Below are 22,661 nucleotides of genomic sequence, written 5' to 3' on the forward strand. Positions count from 1 at the left end.
ATCCTTTTAATGAATTGTCGTGTTTTATTGAAATGACAGAATGACTGTAAGTGTAAGGATGGATTTCAAGGGAATGGAATTGAATGCACACTCATAAACTCGTGCCTGGAACAAAATGGAAAATGCCATCATCTGGTGAGTAATTAATCATTCCCTGAACAAAGTGTTCAGATACATATCACACCTCGCCTCCTGCGCACACCATAGAATTTATTTCCCATTTCAAGCCTGCAATTTCTTTTTGAGAAAGCCCTTTCCAACCAGTTCTACAAGCACCAAAAACTGTGTGAACCACATCAGTATGGTACATGAGTTGAGGATAGACTGCAAGGGCTGCTCCCAAATCTGCCAGTACAGGGATTATCCTGAACCTGGAATAAATAAATGCTGTTTTTCTACCAGCAATTACAACATGGATGCACTATCCTGTTGGGATATTTACCCAAGTCAAACATCTCTACCAGGCATCTATCAGCTTTATCAGTGGCTGCACATGCTCTGCTGTGCCCTGCAGTCCCAGCCTCAGGTGGGGCACAGGGACAGAGCTGAGGTGAGGAGCTCTGGGCAGCAGAGGATGGATCATTCAAGTGAAAGAATAGGGCCCAGAATATGTAGAGAGGAAACCAGAAAAGGTGGAGCAAGGGTTTAGATTCCTACAGACATAGTGCATGGTGGGTAGGGGAGGGAGGTAGTGTGGGCTGATGGACTGTGTCCTACAGGAAGGTGAGAACATCCATGGAAGATGGTAAAAAAGTCCTTTGTAAATTTATGCTTGTATATGAACAGATCCTAGTAAGAGGCTTAAAGGGCCATCCTTGCTGGAGTGGTCTCCTGATTATTTGACAAATTCTCTCTCCTTCTGGTTTAAAGGCAACTTGTCAGTTTGAGTCTTCTCATGGCTGGGAGTGTGTGTGCCCAAAGGGCTACGAGGGGGACGGTAGGATATGCTATGGAAACGCTGCAGATGTAAGTAATGGGGTCACTCCCACTGGGCACAGGACCTGCTGCACAGGTCTCACACTGGATCTTACCCAGAGAGAATAGCAAAGCCTTTATACACAGACAGAAAAATATGAATCCCATCAGTGATCCCTGCAAAGAGCATTCCAGTGGGAGCCGCTTGCCTGATTGATAAATGATCTGTTGTGTTTAAAAACACAGCTTGGAAAGGGGCCTAAGGGAGCAGAGCATATTTCTGCCTCCAAACCAATTGAAAATTTGAAATTGAAAACAAGTTGAAAAATGCCAATCCCAGAGCCCAGACCTGCAGAAGTTCTAAGCACTCACCTCCCAGCTGGGAGCACCAAGCAGTCAGTGCTTCTGAAGTTCTGCCCTGCAGCCTCTCTCAGTGGAAATGATCAATTTATCATGTTGAAACCAACTGTGCTGACCCACAGACAGATAAAATCAAAGCAAGTCAATTGGTGAAATAAATATGCATTTAACAGCACAGAAAAAAAGAAAGTGCCCTCAGTCTCAGCTCCTGGCAATAATCTTACATGGCTCTCAGCACTATCTGCCACCCCTGCTTATACTATCATCTATCTCTGTTCTAAGTACCGTGGCAGAATAAGGGCTGGGTGATGTGAAAGCTGTTGTACAAATATCAGCTAAAACAACATATACTTCAATCAATTTTGCATGGAGTTAAGAGAAGAATTAAGTTTAACATCACAGGAAATGAATGCTTAGCCTGGGATCAGTACAAAATACTTACCAGGTACACACCTAAGCAATCCATGGCCTGATTTTCAAGAATTGGTAACTCACCATTTCCATTACCAGAAAGTGTCACTATTAAAAAAAAACATTAATGCCATCCCTTTTCACACACACAATGATAACTTCCTCTTCTATGTCACTTCAGCCAGGCCAGACACGGTGGTTTGCACCATAGTCAAGAGCACTTTGGTATAGCTAATTATGGCTTATAAACTCACTGATCTCTTTTCTTTCTAATCAGGAGTTATCCACTCTGTCAGAAGCAGCTGCTTTTAACCAATGGGTTAATGTAAGTACCCTTCATGGCTGATTTCTTTAGAATGTTCAAGTTTGCAGAAATACATGAGCCTTGTAGAGTTTAGAAATGGGAACCTCACAGCAATATTTCCATCAGAGCGAGGAAGCTGAAGACCTGGAGAGACATCAGGGTGCCTTTCCCACCAGTTGTGGAGGGGCTAATCATCTGGCTCCCTATTTCTGCCTGAAGAACAACTTCTAAACCCAAATTCAGCAAGTAAGGAATCTCCACAAGCAGCAGAGCTAGTGCTCTCTGAGGCAGGGAGCTACATAAGCCTTGACTAGTTTAGCATGAAAACACAAGTTGCAGCCCAGATGACCAGCAGCAGGGTGAGAGCAGCGACTGAACATGACCCCAGGTGTCTTTTTCAGCTTCTCTCATTCAACAAAGTGGCAAGTGGGAAGGGAAGACAATGTCTTATCCCTCATTTCCATGTCCCTTGGCAGGAAAATGCAAGTGTATGGCTGGACAATGTGTTGCTGCCACAGCAAGAGAACAGGAAAAGAAATCAGTCTGTGCAGGCCTGGCTGAGGTGCAGGAAACAGAATCATAGAAAAAACTTTTCTTATAACTAATGTAAATCCACTCTTATTCAGTTTAGAACCATTATCTCTTTTCCTTTTGGAAAAGGTCCTGCTAAAAAGTCTCCCCCATCTTTCTTACAAGCTCCCTGAAAGGCCACAAAAGGTCTCCCTGGAGTATTTTTTCTCCAGGTTGAACAACCTCAGTGGGGAAAGAGATTAACTTCTTTGGCTCCAGATTATGGAATAAACACTAAATTTGGTTTTAAACCTCAAAGTGCTGGATACACTGGTTGTCCAAACCTACTTTCTATTTTCACGTGCTATCATTTATTACTGGAGCAGCAGTAATATCAGTAACATCCACTGTGATTGGAACTTTATGAATAAAGACCAAAACCAGTTGCTCCCACAAAGTGTTTAAAACCTAAATGTAAGGAGTGTACAGCAAATACACAGTGAACAAGAAAAGGACATGTGATGTGTTCATGAATAGGATCAGAAGCAGAAGTTGCAGCACATTAGTTCTTTAAGGCTTTTCAAAGTCGGATGGCTTGGGGATCATCAAAGCACTTAATTGCAAGGAACACCTCAGGGAGCTTCTTGAGGGAGCTCAATGTAGTTAATTCAAGTCAGCTGTCTGCCTGGCCCTGAGCTCAGACTGTGGCACTGGACACTGCACAGAGAAACTGAAGGATTTCAAGAAATGGGCACAATAGGAAACGCTGTTCACCTGCTAATGTGCTCTTTAGATAATGAGGGAGCAAATCAGAGGGAAGAGTCTGTATAATCTATTGAAACAGATGTGGAAATTTCTGCTACACTTCAGAGAAATGCTATCACTTGAAATAAATATCAGTAACTACAAACATGAGCAAAATAGGGAGGCATATCCATCTGTGGGTTTTTAACTTAGTACTTGAGCAGGAATGTGATGTTTACCACTTCTTAAAACCAAATATTTTTCTTGCTGGTCAGGAAGAATGAGAAGGAGAGGTTTGTTGCCCTTTCTATATTTAAATATTTGGAAGGTGATAGGAATGATGGCTAGAAAGAAGAATGATCTTTACAGGGACAAAATTCCCAGCTATTTAAGGGAGCTGATTCCCTTTTTGGCTTAAAACCCAATATGGGTAATGAAGGACTATCCAAAACAAGCCAGCTTCCAGGCAGCATACCAGCTGCAAAAAGGTAGAACCTAAGCTCATACTGCTCCCTCAAGTTTTGCAGTATCAAAAATGGCAAGTTGTGGAGCTTGTGAAAAGCTTGGAGAATCCCATCTTCAGCAAGATCACATGTAAATATTTAGCTTTCCATTTTTTACTAAAAAAAAAAAAATTCCACACAAATAGAAAAATACTCTCCAGTGAAGACTCTTTCCATCCTTAAGGCAGATAAAAACATGGAAGATTAATTAATTCATGCATGCTACAGATCTCACAACCCCCATCTAAAATTAGAGCTGTCAGCAGCAAGCTCCACTGCAGTGCTAGTGGGCACAAATAACCCTTGGACATCTTGAAAAAAATCCCAGCCACATTAAATAGCCTTCTTCCAAACAGGAACATTGTGTCATGGGAGTTTCTTATATCATGGTTCATAGTCCTTCTAGCTATTAAATAGCATGAAGTGCTCTGTAAGAGCAAGTTATTTGAATTTATCAGTAACCACTAGCATTTATCACCCCCATTTATCACCACTATATATATTTTTAACATTCAAATGCATAATACAAAACCTATGAGACAGGCTAACTTCTGTGGGGGTCAAGTTATGTGTGTTATAATAAAAAGCAATTCTCACCTGAACATTATTTCTGCCCTTTAAATGCTGGCAATCTGTTCTGTAAAAAATAGACACCCGTTTACCATGTTTGTAGAGTCCTAAGTGCTATTGTTCAAGTCATTGCTCAGTATAATAATTTTTTTCCTTTCCAGGCTGGTCACAAAGCATGTCACATACTCCACCTTGCTTGAAATGTCACCAGCTACTATTTATAGACCATCCTTAGAATGAATTATTTTACCCTCTTTACTTCCATGCAGGAGGCCAAGATAAACTCGGTGCTGTCCACCACCTCAAACCTAACTGTCCTTGTGCCTTCTCTGAAAGCAATTGAAAACATGGATGAAGATGAGAAAGCCTTTTGGATGTCAAAAAGTAACATTCCAACTCTCCTTAAGTACGTTAAATGTTTGGGGGTTTGGCTTTTTTAATTAACTGCTTTTTGTGCTAAACAAGCCTTTGGTTTGAAGCCCCTAGAGCAAGAGGGGTATTTTGATTTTAAAGGAAGGGCATAGGATTCCCCTTCTAGTTCCAGAGGTATAAATCTCTGTAACAAGGCCACTGGAAAAAAAAGGATCATTTATATTAGGTCAGAAATGTTTAAAGGTCAAACTAAGATCAAAACATGGCTGAACAAGGTGTTGTAGAAGCAATTCCTGCTTAAAACTGCAGTTTTAGATGCACTAAGCATATTTATCTGAAATAAGAAAAAGAAAAAAGAGAAAATACAAAACATTCAAATCCAGTTAATTTTCTGTAGGTATCATGTACTGACAGGAGCTTACAGCTTTGCTGATTTCCAGAATTTGTCGTCCTCTGACATGCTGCCAACATCGCTGCAGAGCAAATTCCTACGCTTGTCTAGAGAAAATGGGGTGAGATGACCTGCAAACCACTGTGGTATCATACAGCAAACCCTGACCATCACTGCCACTGAGCTTTCTTGTATTACAAAACCACACAGATGTATTTTTTTAAATACATGACATAAAATTAAAGGCATAGTTCAATTATATTGGGCCCTCTGGGAGAAATATTAGCTTGTCTCCACCACTTTACATCACTGAAATTTGTCTAAAATGTTATTTATTTGTAATGTCCCCAGTGACCACACTTAGTCTTGTAAGCAAGCAGGAGGGCAGTCCTTGCCTGGAGCAGCCTGTGTAAATTAAGACAAAGAGCATCAAGGAAACCAAATAACTTAGTTTAGGGAACTGGGAAAGTAGGAGGAAGCAGTGATAACACATGTCGCCACATATGCAACTTGATAGTCCTAAACCCCCTGAGGGTATTTTTAATGGTAAATAACAAGTTACAGCCCTTCCTCCTTAGCCTATTTACTAGGTAAATTCCATGTTCTGAGGAGGATTTCCTGGAAATACACAAGTCACATTTAAGTACTTCATCCCTATTGACAGAGAGGGGAGCTCCCTCACTTCCATGTTCCTGTCTCCACACAGGGAGCAGCAAAGAGCCCGAAAGTCCCCTGCCCTGTGCCTGATTCCTTGAGGGCAACCCAGCCTCTGGTACCAATTGGTGTGAGGGCTGCACTGGTGCAGCCCTGGGCAAGCGTTTGGGAAGGTGTGGAAATCCATTGGTGCAGCCCTGGGCAAGTGTTTGGGGGGGTGTGGAAATCCACAGGATGAGCTGCTGGGCATCACCACCCCAACAATTCAAAAGCAAACCCTCTCTCCTCTCTCTTTTCCAGAAGCCAACCCTCGAGGGTGCTCACTTTGTGGCCAGTGACATCGCATCCACAAACGGGGTCATTCACGTTATTGATAAGGTATACAATATATCGATAAGGATTTGCTCCTTTGCACCACAAGCAGTATTAACCTCTTGTGGAAAAATCTGTGCACAGAACAGCACGTTGTCCTGCATCTGATCCCTGCAGGTGACTGATGTGGGATTTCTTCTCCTTTGCAGGTCCTGACCCCGCTCCGCAGCGCTGTCATGCCCAGGCTGCTGGCCCGCCTGGAGCAAATGCCCGACTACTCCATTTTCAGGGGCTACATCATTGTAAGCTTTCACATCTTTTTCACAAGGTTTTCAGCACAGAAGAAGCTCTCTGCTTTGCATTTCAGGCTAGTGTCAGACTATCAGTGGTCGTTCTGATTTTTGTATTTTTTTTTTTATGTGTTTCACAACAGCAGTACAGTCTGGCTAACGAAATAGAAGCAGCAAACACATACACAGTCTTTGCCCCAAGTAATGATGCCATAGAAAATTACCTAAAGGATAAGAAATCTGCTTCTCTGGTACGTATTACTCACTAGGCTTGTCCTAACAGCTCAGTGTTTCATCTTTGTTTCAAGTGGATGGGTTACAAGGACACAGATATAGGAAGAGATTTGTTTCCCAGGAACCCAGTTAGTTTGGTTTTGTCTGTAACTCCAGAGAAGGTGAAATGGGATGGATCTACCTATATTTTCCTGACTTGCTGGAAGATCCTAGCTATTTATTCTGTGTTTTGGCATTCTCTAGATTAAAAACATGGTGACAATTTCCAAGACATCCTGTCAGTAGACTTGTTTTTTTTTCGCTTGGTATTTTAAGAGAGTTTTTTAATGTAAAGAAGATCAGTGCAGGAATGACCAGGAAAAACACCTAAATGAGTTTAGGTGAACAAACTCCAGTCCCCTGACATCACTAATATCCCATCATTAATAATTCCAGAAAATATTCTGACTCTTTCTTAAAACTATCCAGATGCTGGCCTTGTCATTCCTGCAGGAATGCTGCAGTGACACTCTCTCTCTGGCATTTGTACCCTGACATATTTACAAGTTCAAACCCCCTTCTCAGTCTTGCTGGTTTCCTCCCAAGATAAGCTATCTTTTTTCTGCATCATCCCAGCAGCTTTCTTCATTTTTTCTCCAATTTGAAACAGTTTTATAGATTGCACATATCAAGAGCCACACACCTTGCAGAGGAAGCCTCACCCATTATTTTCCCAATGGCTTTAATTCTTCCCTGTTTCTTCCAGAAATATTTACCCTGCCACACTCTATCCCTACTTGCATGGTCTCCATTTACAGCCAGGAAGCTGAGAAGCACAGGGTTCAAATGACTCATCCCAAATAATTTACCAACAGCAGACCTGTGGCAGAAGTCCCATGCTCACAAGTCATCAAGCTCCATCTGCTCAAATGGCTTTTGAAGACTGTGTTAGTTGTTTCTTGACACAACATCATTATTTCCACATCACTGCAGGAAGAATTTATAACAAACTTTGAGAGACACATAGGACATCATTCCCAGTAGATCTGGATTACACACACACAGAGAAATCATTTTCATTTCCACTACTCAGCAGTGTTTCCTAGGTCTTTCTTCTATCCTCCAGACCTTGTCTGATGTGGCAATCTAAGAAAAAAAACAACCATAACATTAAGTCTGCTTGAGTCTTAACCTCTTTGTGAAACCCTTGGGAGAACTCTGCTGCAAAAGGAAGTTTGGCACAGGGAGAAGATCCCATTTCTTGGCCTGATGAGGCGAGATGTCTAAAGCCAGAAATCAAGATGGATCAGCATTAGCTTTTCCTAAAATTCATCGAAGTCAGGAGATGAAATAGGGCTGGACACTGATGGAGATCAGCTCTACCTTAATTTCCACTTTCTCATCTGCAAATATTCCTTTGCCAAATCTGTGGAACAAGACCAGCCCTAAGAGATGTCAAGGCCACTCTCACTCTGTGGGCACAGCCAGGCAACATCACAAATCTAACATCCTGGAGCTGCTCCATGCTTTCACACACTTTTGAAGGAGCAGAAGAGCAGGAGAAGCACAGACATTCTGAACAAGGGGACAGGGAGCAAAACAGGATTTCGCACAAGCACCTTTTATTGCCAAGACAAAGTTGCAGCAGCACTGTCTGTTGGCTAGGCAGCATCTAAGCGCTCCAAACATCCCAGCTTCTCTCACATTGGTCAACCTCTCACCAACACATCCTGCTTCTGCTTCCTCCTCCTACTCAGGGAGAGCTCTGGGAGTCTTCTGCTTCACAACAAGATGCAGAAACCTCGGAAAGCCCACAAAAAATTTGATATATAGAGAGTATCTTCATCACTTTTCAATGAAATATGAATACTACCAACCAGGCATAGAAAACATTTCAATTAAAGGCAATTAAAAGCATTTTTTATTGACTGAAGATGCCCTTATCTATATATAGATAAATATAAATATTTAAAAAGAGAGATAGGTAGATAGATAGATAGATAGATAGATAGATAGATAGATAGATAGATAGATAGATAGATAGATAGATAGAAACAAAAATTACTCTAAACATTCACCACAGTTTATTCCCCTATAGGTTATTCAGGGATTCCCAAAGGAATAAGGAATAGGTACGGAAAAGGTTATAAAAACACCCTTGAATATGCATCCCTTCATGTCAAATGAACCTATGAACCCATCAAATGAACCCTAAAAATCATCTGACTTTTCCTTGAATTCAGCAGCTAGCCCTATAGACAGAAACACACTACAGGCTCAAGCAAACCTTGGTCCTCCCAGTTCAATAGTCTTTCACCCACCATAGTCAACAACATTTTCATTGTGGCAAAAATCCAGGCTCTCTACAGGAGGAAATATGAAATAACCTGCCTACTGGAGAAGTTTATCTTTAAATTCAGGCTTAAACCCTTTGGGAAATGCTATCCCTAGGAAGCTTTCATTCTTTATTGCATAACTCTGAATGCAACTGTGTGTTGGCAGGATGAAGGCCAAATCCGCTATCATGTTGTGCTGGATGAGAAGCTCCTGAAGAACAACCTGCACAATGGCATGCACAGGGACACCATGCTAGGGTTCTCCTACCAGGTTGGGTTCTTCCTCCACAACAGCCAGGTACTGCTGTCTGCACTTGCTGGGAGAAACAGGTTTCCTGCTTTTTACAATTCAGCTTCAGCTATAAACTGACATGGAGTCAAAAGGAGCTGTGCATCCCTCATTAGCTCCTGTGACTCAACAGCACAAAAGCTGTCACTCAAATGCAAGGCCTGTCTCAGACCTGCTTAATTCAAGGTCACCCTTGAAGGTATCTTTGATTGAATTTGATTTCAGTTGTGCTGTTGACATTTAGAATTGAATTTTAGGTGTCCGTCTCTAGCAACTACAAGCCTGAATTCCAGAGTAGTCATTTATCTGACTTCCAAGGGCTATTAAAAACCTGCCCTCAATAATAAAACATTAATCCTATTTTCTGCAGATTCACTCTGCTTTCAATCCTAACAGCTCAAAGCACTGAGCAACAAATATGAATTGCCTTTCAATACCACTCATGTTAAAATCAGGCACAGCAAGATTAAGAGACAGGGCCAGGACAAGGGGAACTTGGTCCTTCTCTGTCCCAGAACTCCCTCTGGGCATAGGCAAAGGAAGGCAGAAAGCTTCTCACCCACAGAATTTCAGTCCTGCTCTTTGTTGCACTGAGATGATGAAAGTCCTCCTTGAAAGGGCAGCTGCTGGGAGGGTTTCCTTGAAGCCCCACATCGCCCAGACACAGCAAACCTACCTTTTGGCACACCTTAGGTTCCTTCTTCATAGCCTTTACACCCCTTGGTAAAAGCTGCTCTGCCAAACCCTGTTGCTAAGAAATTTCAACAGGCTACAAATCATCCCATGCCCTCCAGTGCAGTGAAGGAGTTAAATGCAGCAGCTGGAATATGAGCAAGTGCCTGATGCTAACTACCTTTGTTGGTTTTCCTTAAGTGATTCCTGTGCATTTCTCTCTTTCTTCCACCTCCGACTGGTCAGGTTAGCACACGGAACACCTCTGCTGCTCTCTAACTGATTGCATGTCTTTTGCAGCTATATATAAACGATGCTCCCATAAGCTATGCAAACGTTGCCACAGACAAAGGAATTATTCATGGACTGGGAAAGGTCCTGGAAATCCAGAAGAACAGATGTGATATCAACAATACCGTGATCATTGTAAGTGGTCCTGTTCGTACAGAATCTTAAAGCCCCTCAGAGAGACCTACAGCCTTTTGAACAAAGCTCAAAAGTATAGGATATACACACACATTTTCCACAAAGGAAATTCCCACCAGAGTTTTAGCATCTCTTAAGACAACTTTGGTCCTGAAACTGGCATTCTGGCAGCCTGGATAAAATATAATCAGAGTAGCTCAAGAATAAGACATTCCTGAGCTCTAATATTCAGATAATATTAGAAGTGCACAATTCTAATACATCTTTGTAAACCAGACCACTTGTTTACAAAGTGGGAAGCATGACTTTAGAGGAGAAAATAAAAAGAACCAAATGATCTTTCCTCCTTCCCCTTGGGGGAAGGTTGTCCCCACAGAGGTGCTCATAGGGATATTCTTCCTTGCTGACCAGGAGAGCTTCCCTCACTATCTTTACCTAATAGGTTATCCTGATAATGTACCTCAAGCACTAGATTTAGAAACATGTCTGGAAATCATTCTTTTTCTATGAAACAACCTGCCTGAAGCTCTGTGCAGTCTTTTAACTACCTCCCATTTGTGTTGCTTAAGGAAAAGTGCAGAATTTGTTCACAACCATCAAGTTGTCCCCCAGGAACAAAAGAAATAGTAAGTACTTTTTTCTGTGGTTCTTCCACATCAAAACTGACTATATATGCATTCAATCCTATTTTTAATATAATTGTCTCAGTTTCAACAAAAGGTGTAGTGTTTACCTCTGCCTGCTACATATATCGCTTTTAGTCATGAGACTCAATCCACTCTGACCTCAGAGTTTTATTTTTTTTAAAATCTACCTGGGATCAAAGTAGCAGAAGGGCAGCTTAAAGATAGTTTTATTTTTCAAGGTCAGTTTCTCATATTCACTAGAACGACTAAGACTCCTAAAACTGCAAAGTTTACTTCCACCATGCAAAATTAGGGGAGTTAAATGTTGTTTGGAGTATGCCTGCTCCAGAAGAAATCACAGAACCAACTTTGAGCCCTTCAAATCAGAGATGTACAGAAGGGCAAACTCAATCCATCCCCACCAATATGCTGTAAATTATAGTCACAAGAAGACTTGGAGATGAGAGAGACTTTGCATGCCCAGGTCTAGCACATGAGAACTGCAGATATTTAGAGTTTCTTGGTACCTAATTTATCTGTGAAAGCCTCTCCACTGGGACTACATGAATATATTTTCCTTTATTATTTATTATTTTTTAATTAATTATGCCAGTAATGGTATTCTAAAGCAGATCAAGTCCCATCCACCTCATCAAAGTACTTGACTGGCAGAACCAAATTTAAGTCCTCATGGGTAAAACTCAAATTCATTAAAATTTCTTTGCAATGAACAGCTGTATGGATTCTTGTCTAAATCTCCTCACAAGTGTATACTGAGATCAAATGCAAACGATCTTTCCCTAATTGTGTTCAGATCTAGAATAATATTTCAACAGCTGCTCTTGCACAATTTCATACCTCAGTTTTCCAGGAAGAATTAGAAAGATCAGAAAATGTGAAAAATTGGGAAAAAAAAGTTTGTAAAAGTTCTGAATAGAATCTGTTCAGTTCTGAGCAAAGGCAATTTTAGACATCTTTAAAACTCCACAAGACACTGAGTTAAAATGATCATATGTTCACTAGAAATTATTTAGCTAATTCATTTTGATTTCCAAAAGTATTTCCTTCATTTTAATTATGAAATGTGAGTCAGTGCACAGCATGCATAAAGTTAATGTCCCATTTTTTAACACATATGAAAGTAGCTGACCAATATTATTCAGAAGTGTGTCTGTTTCTCCAATATTTGCTCAGGTGGGGGAGAAGAAATACTGCATCCTCACAGAAAACCACATGAGACTGTACACCATCCAGATCGGGTGCAAGCCCAAGTGTGCTAAAACCATCATCGTGAGTTCAATGCTTCTATTGTGGTAAAAACCAGGAACCCCCTTCCCTGAGCTTCGTCCTCCTCTTAATTCCCACTGAGCATGTCGAGGCAGCTCCTGGCAGTACATCTATTGACCCTCACTCTGGACACAGCAGAGGGCTAAAGACTGATGACAGCTGCAGCACAGGGAGGTCCACACGGTGCAGAGGGAACGCAGGTTTGGGAAGGGTAACCCTGTGCTTGTCCCTAGCAGTTCTCCACCTCTCCCTGAGGTGGTGAAGAGCACCTGGGTCCCACCAAGGACTTGGGGTGTCAGCCTGTGTCCTGGTACATTGAGGAGTGTGGTCACAGACCAGCAGAGCTGATGTGCTGCCAAAAATCAAAGACTTGTTTGGGTTGGAAGGGACCTTAAGCATCATGTAGTTCCAACCACCCTGCCATGAGCAGAAACATCCTCCCCTTGACCAGGTTGCTCAAAGCCCCCTACAACCTCGCCTTGAACTTCCAGGCATGGGGCCCCCCATAACTTCTCTGGGAAATCTGTTCCAGTGCCTCACCACAGTAAAGCATTTCTTCCTCATCCAATATAAACCCACCCTCTTAGTTTGAAGCCATTCCCCCTTTTCCTGTCACTAAAACCCCTTGTAAAAATCTAGACCTCTCTTTAACCCTGCCTACCACCCCGACCGTCAGCACAGCATTTCTGGGTTTCCAGAGCAGGGAGTGCTGCGCGGGTTTCTTCGGCCAGCAGTGCCAGCCGTGCCCAGGAAAAGCCGGGAAGGCCTGCTTCGGGAACGGTGTGTGCCTGGATGGCATCAATGGCACCGGCAGCTGCCAGTGCGAGGAGGGCTTCACGGGCACGGCCTGCGAGAGCTGCAGCGAGGGAAAATACGGCCCCGGCTGTGACCAAGGTACCTCACATCCCCCAGCCACACAGGGCCTTTCTAGCCTCATCAGGCATCCAAACCTTCTTCTTTTATCTTCTAACTGTGTTCAGTCCAGATTCTAGAAAGATACGGCACTTCCAGGTAATAGGCCAGTCTTAAAAACATCATTAACCCCTTTTCTTCCCCCATTTATGGTGTTTTCCCTCTAATCCCTAGGCTGGAGACAGTGTATTCCATGTTGGCACACCACAGGTTTGGAAAATAATCCAGCAAGCACAATCCTCTTTAGCACTGCTATTTTTCACTGATTCTTTCCCATTAAAATCCAGTTTCAGACCCTGCATTTAGGAATAGAGGAAAGATAAGCATAGTTTGAATTTAAAGCTATTGTGTAACTAGAAACCAAAAGGCACAAGACAGTGCCTTTCTTCAAACAGCCTAGAGCAGAAGGTGCCACCAGCAGGTGATGTTTGGGCCACCCCTGGTGTCCTTGCAAAGTGTCCCTTGCTGCACACGCTGCCAGGGACAGTGGTTTCCCCCATCTCTCCCCCAGTGTGCACTTGTGTCCATGGGAAATGCAGCAGCGGGGTGGACGGCGATGGCTCCTGTGACTGTGACATTGGCTGGAGAGGAGTGACGTGTGAGACTGGTGAGTGTCCTGTCTTTTTTGATTTCTGAGGTAAAAAGTGAGTATTTCAGAAAATGGCAGAGCTATCCCAGTGCAGCTTCCCACATGAAGTGAAATATGGGTCACATTCCTGTGCTATGGCAATTAATTACTGTATTATTGGAGAGCCAGCTGAGACACTGCTTACAATACTGAAACACTTACTTAGCTAATCCTCTACCTGTGTCACCCTCTATCTGTCCCAAAAGAATATCCCATTTATTCAAGCTATATGTTTTCCAGAGCAGGATTACCCAGCACATGTTGACCCTCGGATCAAAAGCCTCTCAAATGCTACAAAAAGTTGATTTAGCTATACAGCACCAGATATTAAATTATGTTCTTGTTAATGTGATAAAAAAAATAATTAGCAAATCAATCATTTTGTGCTGGCTTAATACAGCTCTTATATCCAATCAAATTATATTCTGTTTAGACATAATTAAAATATATTCAGTAAGTATTGCAAAACTCTAGCTATTATAGTATGAAATTTTAAAATGTTACAAGCACGTTTATAATAGCATTCAAGATCAGTTTTAAATTTCCCCAGGAAAAAAATTAGTAATAAGTAGAGTTTTGTAAGAGGGTTGCTATAGTTGCTACGTCTGAGAAAAATTTCAGCCTCTTTAGAAAACCTACCCTTACATAATTCTAATAGTATACAAGATTCACCAGAATAAATGCAGATAAATGACAACAGGTTAAATGTTTTCCTGACTACCTGACACAACTCTTCCTTGTGAGTGAACTTAAGAGGCGTCCACCGATCTCTACAGACTCTACAGGTGGAGTCTCTACAGAGACTGAGAGCATAGTTGTCTGGCACAGAACTCAGACTCCAGCTCCACATGGTGGGAACAAAAGACTCTGAGTCTAAAAGGATGTTGACCCAAAAGGTTCTGATTCCTATTTCTTCTTTTTTTTTTCTTTCCCACTTGCAGAAATCAAAGATGATGCATGTAACTCCTCGTGCCACACCAGTGCTAAGTATGTATGAAATGTACTTATTTAGAGGAGAGGGGAGAAAAAAGCCTTTTGCAAGGCAAAAACCAAGTCCACCTTGCTCATGACTTCTCAGCAGCATATATCACAGAGATAAGGAGCAATAATAATGTAAATCAAAAGAGAGGGGTAAACCCTCTTTTTCCCAGACCTAGGTCATTCTCTCCCCTGTGTGTTTGTGACCTTCAGTTCATGTTAGCAATATTCTACCAGGTTTTTTGGCAAAACTACACTCTCAGATTTTCTCATGGGGACCCCACACATTCTGGAATCAAAACTGTGTTTCTGACAGAAGCAGGTTGTTCTTGTCTTGTGTATTTTTCATCCACTGACATACATCTGCAGGTGTGAGGATAGGTGCAGGCATGCAGAAGTAGGGGGCAATGATGAAGTGTGCAGGCTGCATCCCTCCATAAATTGGTTGCACACAAACAGAAATTGTGCACAGCTTTTTTGGGTGAGTAGATATGTAAATTCTGGAGTTCTGCACAAAAGAAAAAAAAAAAAAAAAGGATACTCAAAGACCAAAACATGGAATTCTAATACCTAAAATAATACATTCATATCACATTTGAAAAGCTTGGTGCAACTAGGTCCATTTTTATGGTTTTAGCTACCTCTTACTGTATGGTTAAAGGCCTTGTTATTTCTATGCAACATTACCTTCAGAAACACTGACAAAAACAAGGGTTGCACAAAAGACCTGACCAATTTTTTTCCCCTCTTTTAAATGATTCCTCCCTCCTTTTATTTTATTAGCTGCCTTCTCCTATCAAATGGCACTGCCTATTGCAAGTGTGCAGCTGGGTTTGAGGGGAACGGGACATTCTGCACAGGCAAGTGAACTTTGTTTCTTCCCTTTTGAAAATTAAAAAAAAAAAAAAAGAAAAAAGAAACCAAAGAAGAATTCTTGAAGTACTCTCTGGTCACAGTAGAGTTGGTGAGAGATGAGCACTTCCCTATGCACCAGTTAAAAAGCAGGAATTGTTGCCAGTTCCCTCAAAACAAATAGCAGCCCAACAGGTGCGGATTCATAGCAAACAAAGGGCTCCAATTCTCCAAGCTGCGAGGCATTGTGCTGAGGGAGACCAGAGAAAAGGGAACATGCTGTGCACAACCCCAGCCCCATTGTTTGCAGAGTAATGAAACCTGGTTTGTAACTTTTACTCCCTTTCCCAACAAAGCCCAGCAGAGAGAGGCCAATTCAGGGTACAATAACACTTCCAGCTATTGGAAGTCATGTAGTTCTTCCATTTCCTCAGCTTTCTGAGCTTGCTCAGATTCCTGGTGTGGTAAAATCCACTTCTTTAGACTAGAGAGATTTAAGAGACCCTCAGAAAGGGAAAATAACACTTAATGTTAGATGTTCTCCAAAAATCCGGATTATCCAAAACAGACTGCTTACAGCTACAATAATCATAATTAATTATAATTTTTCTTAATTCTTAACTGATCAAAATACTAATGTTTTTCAGAACAGAAATTCATTTTTCTACTTATTCACAGTGTCTGGCAGGGTCCTAATCCCAGATTTTGCCACCTTTACTCTGCCTGCTTTCATTTTCTCTTCTGGCACAAGACAGACAAATCCATTTTAATCTACTGGGGGACAATTCCCCATGTGCAGGAAGAGCTGGGTGACACAGATCACCTGCAGTGACTCTGCACTCACCTTTGCTCCCATATACAAGATTCCTGGGCAAAAGTATTTGCAGAAAAATATTAATTCCCCGGTCTGAAATTGCTGAAACAGAAATTTAGGGTTGTTTGAAGCAAAAATTATAGTAATTTTCAGGCTGATTTGAGTCAGGCTGAAGATCAGACAAGGCTCCCTCCCTGCTCTCATGTTGTGAGCATCCAGCTCATCCAGAGTTGGAGAAACAGGATGAGTATCCATCTGAATAAGAATCAGGACTTTCTGTCACAGGAGGGCTAGCTGGTGTTATACCCTAGACCTCCTGCAAGAGAAGCTTTATGATCTGTGTGCAGGAAATATCAAGCTCAGGCAACACTTAAATGGCTATTTAAACTAGAGATGGAACACAAACATTCCTTTTTGTGTGTGTTTTGTTGAAATGGGCAGAATTGAAAGACAGAAAGTTACTGAAACTCAGTCCTGGAATTCTAACATTCTAACTAGAAGCATCATTTCAGCTTTCCCCCTTGAAATAATAACAGGTATTAAATATCTGCCACTAGTGAAGTCTGCAGCTTCCTGATTCAGAAAGATTCTGTTCAGAAAATATTAGTAAATCCCTTTAAAAGATGGAGACAGGTTATCATGAGAAGCAAGAAGCCAGTCCAGCCAGGTTTACTCTCTGCTGTTGTCCCTGTTCAGCTATTGATGCCTGTAAGAGCAGCAATGGGGGCTGTTCCTCCAAGGCAGAGTGCAGGAGAACAACCCCGGGGAACAGAGCCTGTGTCTGCAGCGCCGGGTACACCGGGGATGGGATCGTCTGCATTGGTAAGCACATGCCCTGTCTCGTGTATCACACAGAGGAAAATCACAGGAGCAAGGTCTCCTGCAGGGGGATGATCCTCCTTCCACTCTGACCCAGAAGCAGCTTGCTGACATTATACCCCCTGATGCCAAAGGCATCTTTTCCTGCTGCATGGCTGGTACTGCTTGGCAAACCATGCACCTGCAGCAGTGTGGTGGGACACCAAATCTTACCAAACAGCATCTACCTCTAGCAAGGATAACCCCATCTCCAGCAGCTTGACACACACACACACTCCTCTGACCATCACAAAGACTTTTAGGCACTGTACCACACCTCCCCAGCTTCGGTTTCAGAAAAGCTGCTGGCAGGGCTTTAGCCTCCACCAAGACAGCTGAAGACTTAGACTGAGGTAATAAGTAACTGAGGGAATGAATTTTGTCATAAATCTGCATTCCTTGTACGCTTTACTTAAAATTCATTCTTCTTGGGTTTTCAGAATTACTCTCTCTTTATTACACTGTTTCTGTTTTGTAAAGAAATCAACCCTTGTCTGGTGAACAATGGTGGGTGCGATAGAAATGCAGAATGTACACAGACTGGACCTAATCAAGTGAGTACTTTGTTAACGAAGAAAAATAGGCCTAGTCAAGTGTTTATTGTTAGGTGAAGAAAAATTTCCCCATGACAATTTTGTTTTTAAGTAGAAAACTGAATTTCATAACAATTCTGAAAAGTATGTGCTTCCCTCAAAAAGGCATTTGAGGGGGAGTGCAGACAAACATGAAAACAAAAATCTATTTCGGTGAAAGGAATCCAAAACTGCAGAGGAAAGCAGTGTTTTGCTATTTCAAGTGGTTGTTTTTCTCCTTTGGGAGGTTTTGATGTGAAAAGCTGTAAGTTTGAAAGTATTATTAGATGATGTTTCTTTTATTGTTATAGAAACTCTCCATGGAAAAAATTCCATTTTAGCCTAGCCCTTCTCCCCTCACAGTTCAAATGTATCCACAAGGAAACAAAATGGCCTAAACCATAGCTCTTGCACAGGGGTTACAACATTCTAGCATCCACTCGCTCCTCTGCTGATCTCTAGATCTCTGGAAGTAGTTACAACCTGTTTATTTATTCTTCCTTACCTTTGAGAATGCAATTAACATCAAAGTAATAACAACCTCCACTACAAAACCTCAGCACTGCAAAGGCAAATTTATAGGACAGAAATGAAACTGTTTTCTCTAGGGCTTTCACTCATCCATGAGGTATATAAACACTTCTACTAGACTATCTCCCAGTTTTATTTCAGCTGTAGAAATCTCACTGAATTTTCAAATTCCTACATATTAAATGTAAATTCTAATTTGAGAACCATTAAGCAGTGAATTGGAGAATATAATTCATTTATTTGCAACTATATTTCATCTTCATGATAACTACAAATGTGAAATAAAGTAACCAGAACAAAGTGTCAGATGCATTTCCACTGCATGGGATGTTGCCAGTAACACACAATTCCAGATGTGCTTTAAGAGTACTTTTCATCATTTAAAAAAAAAAGCAGGGGAAGGAGAGGGATACAAGGGAAATACCAGCCTATGCAAAAAAAATTGAGGGAAACAAATTAGGGGTTTAGCCTGTTTTGTCAGCAAGACAAAAATGTGCAAATGTCAGAGGGGTCATTTCAAATGAACAGGACAGCAGAGAGGAGACCAGAGATGGACAGGCAGGGAAAAGACAGACAGAGCCTAATGAAAATTATTACTCCCCAGTCTCAGTCTATGGTTACTCATACTGGCCACAAAACTACTCTGGGAGACATAATGTACTTTTAGCTTAATAAATTGCACATCTTATCACAATGAAATTATCTGGGGAAAAAAGTAAACTATGTATTTGCATGCTGAAAAAAAAAAAATCAAGCATTTTTCAATGCATGCATGTTTTCTGATTTTGCTTTGTAGGCAGTATGTAATTGTCTGAAGGGATATTCTGGAGATGGCAAAACCTGCACATATATCAGTCTGTGCTCACAAGTGAGTATCCATTTAAGGAGACAAGTTCAGGTCTCATTATAATCGTTACATTTCGGGGGTTGCATGCATTCTAAACTAAGTTAGGTGTGCTAAGAATCAATTCATGTTAACTTGGCTAATCTTTAAATATCCTCAGTTCAGTACATGCTTTAGTGCTGTCACTATGAGAGAAACTGAATATGCAGGAAGGGCTTTTCCTCAACCACAACCTGGAAATAACAACAAGTGAGGGCCTAGACTCATCACTGAGTCTTAAATAACTCTCTTCAAATCCAATCCAGATAAAGAGACCCTGGTCTGTAGCACTAAAACCTAAGTCAGCAAATTATTTGTCACATAGAGTTCCTATAAAAAGCCAGCAAAACCATTTCCTTCCACAGCACCCAGCCCAGGACATGCCATGGCACTACCCATTCTGTCCCTCACTTGTCACTGCAGCCTGAGAATTAGCCACATTTGTTTAGCACAAGCTGGCTCACACACTGCAAGCCACATTCTGGCAGTCAGTGTGATTCTCTGCACCAGCTCTACTATTCTGCCTCTTGGCAAGCTGCAGCAGGGACACATGCACTCCCCTGTGTACATTAATCCTCTGTGCTCTGAGCACAGTAACAATAATTCTCACCCTCCCAGCCTGGCCTCTCAACTGGCTTTCTCTGACCTTGAAAGGTTGCAGGCAAGAAAGAACAAGGGCAAAAACAGAAGCTGGAAGAAGGGGAGTTTTAAGTTTTGAGTCACTGCTCCCTATGATTTTGTATCTCTTGCTTTTTCCTATGCTATGTTCCGGCAGCTCTGCTTCCACTTGACTAATTAGGCCAGGCTAATAATGTATTAAATTATAAAGATCGTCTTGAGAAGCATCAATGTCATACCAGAGGCTAACCTGGCTCCACAATGACCAAACCTCTGTGCAGCAAAGCTTCCCAGGTAGCCAAGGCTGCCAACAGTCTGCCTAAGCCAAGCCAAATCCACAGCAAATCCACCCAAACCCACTTCTTACAGCCAGGCATCCCTCTGACCTGTCAGGTCAGGCCTCACTATAGCTCCCAAAGGAGTTTCTGCTCCTTCTCATGGCCCATGGGAAAGGATCCCTGAGATGATCAGCAACAGGAAGGACACCATGAAACAAGTACAAGAAGAAAAAACAAGAAAGCCTCTCAATTTTTCCCATTTTGCTCTCAAGCCCAGGATAGGAACGTATTTGTAAGCTGAGGCAGTAACAGGGGAGCACCTACTCGTGACTGAGCAGAGCTCTGAGCCCCAACATGCTGCTGGGTGAGGAACATCTTGGTTTAGTACAGGGAGCTTTCTGGAGGCAGGCAGCTGGGGGAGATGCATCCACTGCTCCAAGCCCAAAGCTGGACTGGGCTGCAGACAGGAGAAGTTTTAGAGACAAGGAAAGGCAAGTCCCTGTTACAGCTGACCTGGGCCATCAGACAGTCCTGTGCTAATGCTCCTCCATAAATCCAGGCTCCTGGCACCATCCCAGTAATTTACAGTGTGCAAATAGTTCCCCTTACACTAAGTCAGAGCTGCATTGACAGAGAAGCTAAGACTCATCCCTAAGGTGCAGAGTGAGACTTGCATGCAAATATTTTGCATCCTTACAGCATCATGAACTAAATATATAAGGAGGGAATCAAAACTACATCCTCTGCATAAAAGGAGACTTATTTCTTATAAACCCTAAACACTCTTTAATGTTTGGAAGGAAATACATGCCATCAGATATATTCCAGCAAGATGTGGTTACAAAAGGATTTTGTGATTAAACCTTTCATTATTATATAAATAGAGCAGAGGAGTGGGGGGAAGTGGTGAAGTGGGATTGTTTTATACACCTGGCAATGAAGGAATTATATATTTTATACTTTGCTCTTACAAGAATAATGGAGGCTGCAGTGAATTTGCTGTCTGTAATGACACCGAGCTGACAGAAAGGACCTGCACCTGCAAACCTAACTACATTGGGGATGGATTTAAGTGCCGAGGCAACATCTTCCAGGTAAAGTGCTTCACATGTTTGCTGTCTCCTATTTTTTCTTCACATAGTTACCTAATACAATGGTTGAAACACACCACTCTTTTCTTGGACAAAGTTGTATCCTGGAATTTGAAGTCGTCCCAATCCAAGAAACCAGGAATAGGAATAGGATGCTGCAAGATAAATTTAACTGCCAAAACAAACAAAAAACTCTGATAGACAGTCATTATGACTGCAGTATTAGGGAGGTTTAGGTTTCAAAGAAGCCTGCTGTTTGACAGAGTAAGGTAAGAGCAGAACAGAAGAAATGCTGATATGCAGGACTTATTCCAAACCAGGAGTTCCCTTTCTTGTCTGAGTGCTGCATTTGTTTGCACTCCACAGACATTGCCTCACATTTGCAGCAATGTTACAGAGTCTTCTTCTTAATTGCAGGAACTTCTCAGGAACTCCAACACATCTAGGTTTTATTTTCATTTAGAGGTAAGAAAAGGTTGAGTGGCTGGGGTTTGTTGGGGTTTTCTTGGGGGGTTCTCCTCCCTTTTTTTTCTCCAAGATTATAGAGCAGAGAGAAATGGGCAAGAATCTGATGTGTACCAACTTCCTTCAATGTAATTGGGACTGGATTAGGATTATCAAACTTGAGATGCTCCAATGTAAACTATTAACTGTCACTAAACTGTATTAATGATCTAGAGTATTAATGATAAGGCCAAGGTCCCAGGGAAAGGTAGGACCTCCAGATTGGGCATAAAACTGAAACTTTCACCAGTTCACAGTCTGAGATCTGTCAGCACATCTCTCATGAAGCCTGGAGCAAGAACATACCACCCTTTTACTACCCCTTCTGCATCTTCAAATGGCAACAATTTCAGTTGCCTCCCTGAAACATCACAAGGTGCTCTGTGTCTTGCAAGACAGGCAGCGTGCAGCCAGCTCTCACTGATTTTTGGAGACTGGTGACAGCAATTCTCTGTTTACCAGAAGCCTCAGGGCAGCACAGACCTGTATACTGGCATGCTAACCTAAAGACCTATAATCTAGTTTTAGTTTTGCTACCATGGTTGACAGGTGGCTCTCAATTTAGCTTATCAGTGGTCATTGCAAAGTGCCTGCAATAGCCCAGGTCCATTTGTACCCCTAAGAGTAATTAATTTAATTCCCTCATCTCCTGTTTTTGCAGAGGGGATAAAGGCATGGCTACAAGACAAAATCTTCTAAAGGGAACTCAATGTGTGGCAGCAGTGGAACTGCAGGCACCACCTTCCCCTCCACAGGGCAGTCCCTGTCACTGTGTGACATCCCATGCACTAACTCATTGCTGCTCTTTCCTCTTAAATTTGGCAGGCTTTTTCTATCAGAGATATCTCAGGCCCCGGTCCTTTCACCCTGTTTGTCCCTCACACAGACGTACTGAACAGTGACCCGCAAGTAAGTAAAAAGGTTCAGTAAAAATGAGCTTTCTGCTTCAGAAGTCTT

At 42.0% G+C, this 22,661-nt stretch overlaps 1 protein-coding gene across 1 annotated transcript in view; it reads left to right on the plus strand.

The window, feature by feature from the left end:
• LOC131573579 (stabilin-2-like) overlaps window positions 1–22,661 on the plus strand; it is a 72,633-nt gene that overhangs the window by 33,708 nt on the left and 16,264 nt on the right. Inside the window, exons 24-45 of the mRNA XM_058827658.1 lie at window positions 40–135; window positions 871–966; window positions 1,964–2,011; window positions 4,587–4,723; window positions 5,087–5,201; window positions 6,035–6,112; window positions 6,256–6,348; window positions 6,480–6,587; window positions 9,052–9,183; window positions 10,147–10,272; window positions 10,842–10,898; window positions 12,093–12,188; window positions 12,884–13,079; window positions 13,609–13,704; window positions 14,667–14,712; window positions 15,487–15,563; window positions 17,066–17,191; window positions 17,708–17,781; window positions 19,127–19,198; window positions 21,084–21,203; window positions 21,618–21,665; window positions 22,530–22,613. Coding sequence (XP_058683641.1) covers window positions 40–135; window positions 871–966; window positions 1,964–2,011; window positions 4,587–4,723; window positions 5,087–5,201; window positions 6,035–6,112; window positions 6,256–6,348; window positions 6,480–6,587; window positions 9,052–9,183; window positions 10,147–10,272; window positions 10,842–10,898; window positions 12,093–12,188; window positions 12,884–13,079; window positions 13,609–13,704; window positions 14,667–14,712; window positions 15,487–15,563; window positions 17,066–17,191; window positions 17,708–17,781; window positions 19,127–19,198; window positions 21,084–21,203; window positions 21,618–21,665; window positions 22,530–22,613 — 2,121 coding nt within the window. The remainder of the gene's footprint in view (window positions 1–39; window positions 136–870; window positions 967–1,963; window positions 2,012–4,586; window positions 4,724–5,086; window positions 5,202–6,034; window positions 6,113–6,255; window positions 6,349–6,479; window positions 6,588–9,051; window positions 9,184–10,146; window positions 10,273–10,841; window positions 10,899–12,092; window positions 12,189–12,883; window positions 13,080–13,608; window positions 13,705–14,666; window positions 14,713–15,486; window positions 15,564–17,065; window positions 17,192–17,707; window positions 17,782–19,126; window positions 19,199–21,083; window positions 21,204–21,617; window positions 21,666–22,529; window positions 22,614–22,661) is intronic.

Source organism: Poecile atricapillus, chromosome Z (assembly GCF_030490865.1).
Source record: "Poecile atricapillus isolate bPoeAtr1 chromosome Z, bPoeAtr1.hap1, whole genome shotgun sequence".
In the NCBI taxonomy this organism is placed as follows: domain Eukaryota; kingdom Metazoa; phylum Chordata; class Aves; order Passeriformes; family Paridae; genus Poecile; species Poecile atricapillus.